The 8,884-nt window shown below is 44.0% G+C and overlaps 3 protein-coding genes across 8 annotated transcripts; 2 read left to right on the top strand and 1 right to left on the bottom strand.

The window, feature by feature from the left end:
- Positions 1-84: 84 nt before the first annotated feature.
- Gale (UDP-galactose 4'-epimerase) lies at positions 85-6,972 on the bottom strand. 5 transcript variants are annotated; one of them, XM_026819265.1, is made up of 8 exons: positions 6,843-6,972; positions 3,233-3,461; positions 1,742-1,888; positions 1,488-1,606; positions 1,129-1,419; positions 882-1,062; positions 539-823; positions 85-472 (listed from the first exon to the last, which is right to left on the bottom strand). In XM_026819265.1, exons 3-8 carry the CDS (start codon positions 1,869-1,871, stop codon positions 414-416), a joined length of 1,065 nt encoding a protein of 354 aa, XP_026675066.1. In that variant the 5' UTR covers positions 1,872-1,888; positions 3,233-3,461; positions 6,843-6,972; the 3' UTR covers positions 85-413. The 5 variants fall into 5 exon arrangements, with proteins under 5 accessions (XP_026675066.1, XP_026675065.1, XP_017891678.1 ...); XM_026819264.1 differs by lacking the exons at positions 3,233-3,461; positions 6,843-6,972 and adding an exon at positions 2,243-3,086 and having other exon boundaries at positions 1,742-1,916; XM_018036189.2 differs by lacking the exons at positions 3,233-3,461; positions 6,843-6,972 and adding an exon at positions 2,243-3,086.
- Ccdc85 (coiled-coil domain-containing protein 85) lies at positions 3,944-6,415 on the top strand. Of its 2 annotated transcripts, none has more exons than XM_018036187.2 (5): positions 3,944-4,207; positions 4,324-4,982; positions 5,346-5,718; positions 5,782-6,047; positions 6,125-6,415. In XM_018036187.2, exons 2-5 carry the CDS (start codon positions 4,419-4,421, stop codon positions 6,167-6,169), a joined length of 1,248 nt encoding a protein of 415 aa, XP_017891676.1. In that variant the 5' UTR covers positions 3,944-4,207; positions 4,324-4,418; the 3' UTR covers positions 6,170-6,415. The 2 variants fall into 2 exon arrangements, with proteins under 2 accessions (XP_017891676.1, XP_017891677.1); XM_018036188.2 differs by having other exon boundaries at positions 4,277-4,982.
- On the top strand, positions 6,904-8,829 carry LOC108631942 (potassium channel subfamily K member 13-like). The gene is made up of 5 exons (XM_018036185.2): positions 6,904-7,105; positions 7,169-7,358; positions 7,761-7,835; positions 7,897-8,299; positions 8,364-8,829. The coding sequence occupies exons 1-5, from the start codon at positions 6,977-6,979 to the stop codon at positions 8,827-8,829; spliced, it is 1,263 nt and encodes a 420-aa protein (XP_017891674.1). The 5' UTR covers positions 6,904-6,976.
- Positions 8,830-8,884: the final 55 nt, after the last annotated feature.

Raw genomic sequence — 8,884 nt, 5'->3', positions numbered from 1 at the left:
CCGACGGTGGATTTGAATCTGCCGCTGATAAAATGGGAAATGTTCGGAGAACTGCAAAGATACAGAAGATCACGAGCTCTCCGCTTGTGATTAATCTTTTACTTTATTATTGTAGTATTTGCTTTATTAATAATCATTTCTATAATCGTAGGAACGTATTCTATGGCACGATAGAACATTCATACGTGGTACATTGTTTCATATAAAAGAGTAAACAATGATTATTGAATGTAAAAGTCTTGTTAAAATCAACTTGGAATATATATATACATATATATATATATATATAAATCGTTGCGTTGGTCTTTGGTTTAAACTTTGGTAACCAGACACCACCATGGCTTACGTTTAAACTGATTAAATGCATAAGTGAAATGTTCCCTTTAGAATACTTAAGTTTCGCGTAACAAATGCTAGTTCTTAGACATATAACCGTTCGGATTGTTCCGCTGCCACCTCCACGCGTCTATACCTAGAATAATATAAGAAGAACGATTATTCATTACCAGTTACTGTTGATTCTTGTGATGTAACTTACACATGTCGTCGATGTTCTTAGTAGCTTGCCAGCCCAGTTCTTTCTTAGCTAAACTAGGATCTGCGTAGCTGGTAGCCACGTCTCCAGCTCTTCGCTCGACTATTTTATATGATATCTTTCGCCCCGACGCTTTCTCAAATGCTTTTATAACCTCGAGCACGGAATAGCCTCTGCCGGTACCCAAGTTGATCGCCTTAAATCCAACACGGCTACGATCTTTCTGATAGATCATTGCTTTTATGTGGCCCGCGGCTAGATCCATGATGTGAATGTAATCGCGCACGCCTACGAACGAAGTAATGATCACCACTGTCCCAGATTTATGATGTGCACGTTCATTCACCTGTTCCATCGGGAGTATCGTAATCGTTCCCGTAAACGTACAAAACATCCCTTTTGTTCACTGCTACCTGAGCGATGTACGGCATTAAATTATTTGGTATTCCCGTAGGATCTTCTCCGATTTGTCCTGAGGGATGAGCCCCAACTGGATTAAAATATCTTAAAGATATGACAGACCATGTCTAAAAATGATCGGTAATAAATATTCGATGCTTCTAAATGTGACACATGATACTAAGAGTAAATACCTTGTCTGCGGCACAGAGATCTTTCAAAATTTCTTCGACCATGTACTTCGTTTTCCCGTAAGGATTGGCGCAGTCACCAGTTTTCATATTCTCGACTAATGGTAATTTTTCCGGAGTGCCATAAACCGTGGCACTGCTCGAATAGACGCAACATTTCACATTAAACTCTCTCATGACTTTTAATAAATTCAACGTCCCGCAGACATTCGTCTTGTAATACTCTAAAGGCTTTTCACACGATTCTCCCACAGCTTTCAAAGCAGCGAAGTGTATGACAGAGTCAAATTTATTCTAAAACAATCGTTTTAATTATATTCTTAATACAGAACATTCAGGTCGTATGAAGACTCCGATCATACCTTCTTAAATACATCTTTGAGGTCACTGTAATTATTTATATCACAGGAATAGAATGGCACCTTTTTGTTTGTCAATTTCTCTATTCTCAATAGACTTTCTGGTTTCGTCTCATTATCTGCTGCACATAAAAATATATGAAGATTGTTTCACAACACCAATTGAATAAATTAAACAGTTAGCAGAAGAAGCATTAAACAAAGTTCTAATACTATTGACCGATACACTAATTATTTTAATTACTTCCACTTCTTACCTCGATAAGCATTACTAAGGTCGTCTACTACTACCACCCCAAAATCTGCTTGCAGCAGTTCGAACACTGTGTGAGAACCTATGTACCCTGCACCACCCGTCACCAATACATTCCACGATTGCTTTGCCATTGTCTCAGTGCACTGCTCTGTTATTTTTTTATTTACATTATTATTCTACAATCATCGTGCCCCAAGTGCATTAGAACAAAACTACTGCTTGCAATCGACATATGTTAATACAGTTTTAAATACGACAAGCAGCAGTACTTAGTAACTGTTGCTTGTTAAATATTTTTACTTGGAACAGTGGAGAACATTATTTAAAATTATTATGTTAGAGTGACAGATAGACTCAGTGCTTTTAAACGACAGTAATGTTCAATAATCATATCGTATAACATACATTTGACTATCTCGTGTGCATGTAAAATTTCTTAATACAGTGAAAATAATGTATTTACAAGAATGTATATAGGGAAAAATAAAATCAATGCTTATACCTTATATCTTATGCTATGACACGTAAGCAAGTAACCTCACTTCTCACCCGCCGCAGAGGCATTAAGTTTAAAGCGATGCAAAGACGATAACAAATCGTGTTATTTGATAAAGTTACATAACGACACGTCATTGTTTCCTCTGATATTGCCTCACGCATAAATCACTGAGCACAATGGGTATTGTACCGAGCAAATGTTATCTCCTGACAGCTCACAATTTCTCGTTTGATCAATTCATTTTTACACGAAACGAAATTTACATCGAATTTCGTTAAAATAAGTGGAATGTTTGACAAATCATTATGGAAACAATTGCTATCGTACATCCTTTGTTCTATATCCCAAAAGCTACAAATTCTCACACGTACGGTAGAGTCTTATCGATCAATTAATTTGCGAATCATGTGTATACACTTGATAAGATGAGATAACGAAGTAGCGATAAGGCTTGGAAACGTTTTTTGAAGAAAGAACACGTAAAACGCGGCTAGACCAGTCTGGACACTCAGATCATTAGTAAAGTAATCTAACAATTATGCGGATTAGAGTTTATTCGCGTATACCCGCGAATATCAATTTAATTGCGAACGCATGCGTGCTATTCGTAGCGATGAGTGATAAGCATGCGTAGTTCGAGAAGTTTAATTGAAAAAAACCCGCGACGTTTTATGATCGTACAGGAATTCGGAAATAAATTCGCTGACGAATCACGTATGAATCAGGGAAATTATATGCACGAGAGTATGAAGATTTATGCATCGTTATACGATATGACTGTAAGTATGTTATAGCATCAGGATCATTCAGTATGTGAATGATTCTTCGTTGCTTTTATAAAGATGTATGAGTGTATACTGACCTCTCACAATAAAGAATATAACAGATATATCTCAGCCTTCTTGTCAATAAGAAATTCAGATAGAATAAATGCAATCAAAGGCGAGGCTTCAAGAGCATGCACCGTATGCACTGAACTGAGGCTCTCCTTACCTCGGTCTTCAGGATTCTGTTCCTTTCTACCTCCGACGAATAAAACAGACCACTAACTCCCCTCCTAAAAGGAGAAGTCGGTCCAATCACCAGTTACCTTCCTGTTCCCTCATCTAAGCCTTAAAGATCCAGCGTCGTCCGTAATCGTTTCTCGGATCGCAGGTCCGGCGATCGTCGCCATATTGTCGGTGTATCGTTTTCACAGGATTTTCCTTCGGGATCATCGGTCCTGGGGTGGGAAAACAATATATGTACTAAGGTACCACGCGAGACTCGATGCGAACGTAAACTTGGTACGTGCAAACAATTGTGCGCGAGTAAAACGTTCGAAGAAACGTCTCACGTACTTCCGGATACTGAAGATCGCTCGCATGGGCAAGGAACGATCGCGCTGTTTTTCGTAGTAAGTGAAATCGATTAAAAATCGTGGAAGCCTCTCTACGGCGGTTCCGTCTCGGACGACAGGGTTTCACCGCCCCTCTCGATGTTACGGCACTGTGGCTCGTGAAATGCGGCCCCGCAGCGAGAAAAACGGGGGCCCGGCTGGGCGCATTACCTCTCGGGAGTCGGTAGTGGAGCATCACTGTCACTGGTATTCTCGAGATTTCAGTACCGAAAACGAGTGTCCACGCGGCAGGGATTAGGCTGTGAGACTCTGTTCCATCGAGGAACTATGCTTCCGGGATTTAAACCGCTGGAACGCGAGCATACCATGCGATCGTACGGAATCACGGAGTGACGCGAGGCCGTCGACTCTTTAATACCGCAACGAAGCCAAGGCTGTTTGCGTAGCGCGAGTACGCGGGATTGGATAGACTTGTTTGAGAAGTTACGTGTGAGGAACGTTCGAACACTTGTGAACGCGCTGGAACCATAACATACGCGGGATCTCGAAGAAGAAGAAGCTCGACGAGTGGGAGACGGTATTTGAAACGTCAGAGGGACATAAGTTTGGAAGGTTCGCCAGGTGATAAGGTAAGACTCGCGGGGAGGTTCGGCACGCATCGCACGGGCCTCCTCTTAAATAGCATATCCGATCTTGAGTGGGAGCAGGGGAACAAGAGAAAGAGAGAGACCGTACGGTGACCCAGATCGCAGCGGGTCGAACGAGACAGGCCGGTACGAAGGAGTCGCGGTGGACTCTCTGAAATGGGACACGACGCAGCCTGGAGCTAAATTAGCCGCGATGTCCAATAAGAGTAAGTCCCAGCCGCAGCAGCAGCAGCATCCTTCGCACGTGATCAAGTCGGCAGTGGAACAAGTGCCACCGCGGTATCAGCCACCGCCGCAGCCAACCGGCGGCATCCTGAAGAATCATCCGCATTTCGGTCCAGGCCCGTCCGTGCCTACCTCGGTCTCCGCCTCCGGCCAAGGTTCCGTCGCGGCCTTGAATCATCATCAGCAAACGCAGCCGCGAGCCGTGCCGCAGACGAAGGATGCGCAGGGCAAGTACTCGCCGAGGATAGAGCATCGACATCATCCTCAAGGCGGAAACGCTTTGGCTGCGCCCGTCCCAAAAACGCAGCCACCGCATAGTTATCTCCAGGCCAAGGTCGGGCAAGGCCAGTACTTGCCACCTAACGGTCAGTATCCCACGGTAAACACGGCGCAAACACCGCCGCTCAGACAGAGGATCACGGACGAGGAGTTTCTCAGGCTGGGACCCGTGGAGATGCTGAAGTTCGTCCGGAAGACCGAGAGCGACATAGCGAGGCTCGCCGCCGAGCAGAATCGTCAGATACAAAACTTGGTAAGTCGGGATTTTTCTAAAAACGAAACATGACAAAGACAAGTTCGTGTAGACGACGATGACATAAAACGAAAGTAAAAGTTAATTCTGACGAGAGTAAAAGCAACGGTACCGTCTTTTGTTCATATTTACACGATTTTGCGAAGCAGATACGATCACGGATGTTGAGCGCGTCACGCGGAAGTTTTTGCGGCACTTTTGGGTCACGCGGGTCGAGTTCACTGTCGAAATTTCAACCAGTCACGCACGTGCGTGTGGCCAATCGCGAACGATCGTCGATCAAATTCTGTTTCTTTAAGAATCATCGACGAACGATAAGACGACGGTTGATCATTCTCCTTTCGTTATGCATTTTTCATCCAGCTCAGCGAGCTCCGAGCGTTAAAGGAGGCAAACCAAAGATTAAGCGATGATAATCAAGAGCTGCGAGATCTCTGTTGCTTTTTGGACGACGATCGTCAAAAGGGACGGAAGTTGGCGAGGGAATGGCAAAGATTCGGGAGGTACACGGCCTCGGTCATGCGACAAGAAGTGTCAGCTTATCAAAATAAATTACGTCAATTGGATAACAAACAGCAAGAGCTGATCAAGGATAATCTCGAGTTAAAAGAACTCTGCCTCTACTTAGACGAAGAGAGAGGAGGTGGTCAAAGGGACGACGGAGATGGTTCGAGTTCGAGCACCAATGCCGAAGAAACTGTACCTCCGAGGCCGAGGCACACGTCCACGTTCAATGGTACAATTACCTATTATTCTTGGCGAAACTAAAATGTTCGATTTTTAAACCCACATCTTACAGATCAAACCATGCAGTACGTGAGGAGCTTGGAACAGCGAGTGAAACAGCTCGAAGAAGACAAGAGTGTTCTACAAGCGCGAGCACAAGGATGGGAGGTACCGCCTGGAGAAATTTGGGAGAACCAAAATAGTCCGGGGGAAAATCCTCATATCGGAAGCCGACCGGAAGCTGTGGTGCGAGCTCTTCAGGTTCTCGAAGTTAGAGAACAACTCGAAAGAGAAGGAGGCCACGACGGAGAGAAGGCTTTGGTCAGAGAAATGTGTAATGTACGAGTTATCATTATTGGACGTGCGAATTTTATCCGAAGCGCGTCAATTAACTGCATTAAAAACATTTGTTTCAGGTTGTCTGGAGGAAATTAGAAGAAGGCCCACAAGCAAGGCACTGAGAATCGTAATGCGAGCACGACTGCTAGAATTATAGTGTAAATGCCCCTTGCGATCCTTTCTGATTTCGTACTTAATGGTATTAAACTGATTAATGTTAATTTTATGGACTCGATAGATTTCTACGCATGTACCTACGAATATTTCGATGTAAGAGTCAATGTGCCTAGTTTACAGTATTTATATGAATATCGTAGATGCCGTTAGATTGCCTACATAAATTGTTAATAAACTCTATTTTTATTATACGTTCGACTTGATTTATTTTTTAATGTCCTACTAGCGATTCTATCTTCTAAAAAGCCTTGAACGAAGAAAAAACGCGTCGGAACAAGACTATTTTTGGGATGGAGTTTGTGTATTTTCGGGGTACAATCCAAAGAACTCGCGAGCACAATAATCATGAGCAAAGTTTACATTACACCCCTGCGCTCACAAAAGGATCTCGTTCAGTATACTGATTTGGTTCCTATTTTTAGACTATCAAAGACTCTTCTTTTCATAGTGGCACGCGTTGCCGTCCTACATTTCCTGCGCTTGAGTTTCATCAATGATATCGCGTGCGACATACGATTTTGCAGTGGGAAATTAAAAAGAAATGAAACGCATGCAAATTATTTCGTTCGACGAAGTTAAATTCTCGCGGTGCAATAGAGATTAAAATTTGGTTCGTACTTCTCTTTGTGATTCTTATTAACGGCATGTCTGCAGCAGATCTTCGGGCATACTCCGAGTGTGCGCCGGTGGAGAACCGAAGGTGGGGAGTTGCAACCAGTCACTCGTGTCCTCAGAGATGAAAATCACCGGTGATGTGCGTATGCAGCGGTCTCGGCGACGACAACGCGAGGTTTATCCTCCTTTTCATTGTCTTGGCATTGTACATGGTGGCTGGTGCCGTGCTTTTTCAACAGCTGGAGGCTGATCTTGAAGCACGAGAGGTAAGACGTCTCATCGATATCTTCAATCTACAAATTCCTCCTCTCAATTCATTCGTCAATCAGGCTGCAAACTTTTGGCGCGTTTACCACACTTTTCGAAGGCATCACTTGCAGAATGGTGAGATCGCTCTTCAAAAATTGGACGAACTGTTGTACGCCTACGGAAATGCTTCTTCCGGTACCATCGATAAAAGTCAACGATGGGACTTCTTCGGCAGTCTACATTTCGTGGGTACCATCGTTTCCACGATCGGTAAGAAATGTGTAATGGCCTGTTTGGAATTTTATTCAATGGTGCAAGTGATCCGGGATAATAGGTCACTGGGACGTGACTTATCTCGGTAGCGTTTCTTCTCCTTTTGGAAAATCGAGTGTATCGCTAATTGCGAAATTATTTGCAACGTTCGTTCCATATTCTTCGTATCTTACAAGTTTAGTTATTTTCCGATCGTTCACTTAAAAAGTCGATCATTTATCGCGCTAAGAGTTGGCCACAATAGCGTCGAGTAAAGGGGGTAAGGGTCGTCGCCCGTAGCGCGCGCAAGAATGTACCGGTGAATTCCAGAACGTTAATATCTTCTGACCTAGTCTTGTATTTACCACCTCCAGCACTTTGCAGTAGGATATGAGTTTGATTTCTGTGTCCATTTCGCAGGATACGGGAATACTACACCGCGAACGACAGCGGGTAAAGTAGCCGCTGTCCTTTATGGCTTCCTTGGATGTTCTGGTAATGTTACTAGTATCCGTCGACACAGCGACGCGATATCGATGAACTGAAATTTTTCCAGGCGGAATTCTGTTCTTCAACTTGTTCCTTGAAAGGACCATCACGTTCCTAGCTTGGATCTTGCGGAACATACACGTGAATCGTTTAAAGAGACGCGTTCGGAAGAACTCGTTGGCTTCCCGACGGTCTTTCAGGTCGTCCAAGAATGAAAGCTCCGGTTTACCGGACATAGTCGACGACGACGATGATTCTGATCTCGATGAATGGAAACCGAGCGTGTACTGGGTGATGCTCTTCTTGTTGTTGATGTGCTGCTCTTTGGCTTGCTGCGCCGCTGCGGTTTATGCGCCGTTCGAGGACTGGGAATACTTCGATGCACTCTACTTTTGTTTCGTCAGCTTCGCGACCATCGGCTTCGGGGACTTCGTCAGCACGCAGAAATCTTATTATCCTCATGTTCATTGGTACGTTCGTTCGAATTCATGAATACGTTCTTCGGCTCATGCACCGACTTCTTCCAACGGACAGGTATCGTATCGCCAACTGTGTATTTCTGGTGATCGGATGCTGCTGCACGTACTCCCTGTTGAACGTTACTTCTATCATAATAAAACAAGGATTGAATTACATTATACAAAAGATACAATGCGGGAATCAAGATCCGACCGCGTTGCACCTACCCAGGAGGAGGTCCTCTTTGTCTACGATTTACTTTTCGAAGAGGAGAGGAACGAGAGTGGCGGCGAGGGATTCGTTCAAAGATCATACTGAGACACCGCGAAGGATGTCCGGAGAGATGATCTCTATGAAGGATTTCTTTTCGGCGAATAAGGTTTCTTTAACAGTAATGCAAAAAGAGTTGCACGAGATGGCACAGATGCGAAAGGGTGGATCCAGTACGACCACGTTTAACACGGCTGTCAAGCCTGACGCAGTTGGCCCGTTGGCTATCGTCAGCGAAACGCTTAAGGGCAAAATTTCAAGAAAGAGATAATAATCTGACTTTCCTAGTTGCAGTAAATCTCTCGATCTTACTGTATAGTGAGTCG

Source organism: Ceratina calcarata, unplaced genomic scaffold (assembly GCF_001652005.2).
Source record: "Ceratina calcarata isolate Rehan_Ccalc_2016 unplaced genomic scaffold, ASM165200v1 scaffold98.2, whole genome shotgun sequence".
Lineage (NCBI taxonomy): Eukaryota > Metazoa > Arthropoda > Insecta > Hymenoptera > Apidae > Ceratina > Ceratina calcarata.
Note: the sequence above shows the minus strand (reverse complement) of the source record. Positions and strands in the feature narration are given on the sequence as shown.

Excerpts from the sequence above, each read along its gene's own strand:
- Gale (XM_026819265.1), bottom strand. The coding sequence starts at position 1,871 with ATGGCAAAGCAATCGTGGAATGTATTGGTGACGGGTGGTGCAGGGTAC. Across the intron at positions 1,607-1,741 it reads CCTTAGTAATGCTTATCGAG|CAGATAATGAGACGAAACCA; the intron begins GTAAGAAGTGGA and ends TTTTATGTGCAG. Across the intron at positions 1,420-1,487 it reads TCAAAGATGTATTTAAGAAG|AATAAATTTGACTCTGTCAT; the intron begins GTATGATCGGAG and ends CGATTGTTTTAG.
- Ccdc85 (XM_018036187.2), top strand. The coding sequence starts at position 4,419 with ATGTCCAATAAGAGTAAGTCCCAGCCGCAGCAGCAGCAGCATCCTTCG. Across the intron at positions 5,719-5,781 it reads GCACACGTCCACGTTCAATG|ATCAAACCATGCAGTACGTG; the intron begins GTACAATTACCT and ends CACATCTTACAG. Across the intron at positions 6,048-6,124 it reads TGGTCAGAGAAATGTGTAAT|GTTGTCTGGAGGAAATTAGA; the intron begins GTACGAGTTATC and ends CATTTGTTTCAG.
- LOC108631942 (XM_018036185.2), top strand. The coding sequence starts at position 6,977 with ATGTGCGTATGCAGCGGTCTCGGCGACGACAACGCGAGGTTTATCCTC. Across the intron at positions 7,359-7,760 it reads TACCATCGTTTCCACGATCG|GATACGGGAATACTACACCG; the intron begins GTAAGAAATGTG and ends TCCATTTCGCAG. Across the intron at positions 8,300-8,363 it reads TATTATCCTCATGTTCATTG|GTATCGTATCGCCAACTGTG; the intron begins GTACGTTCGTTC and ends TCCAACGGACAG.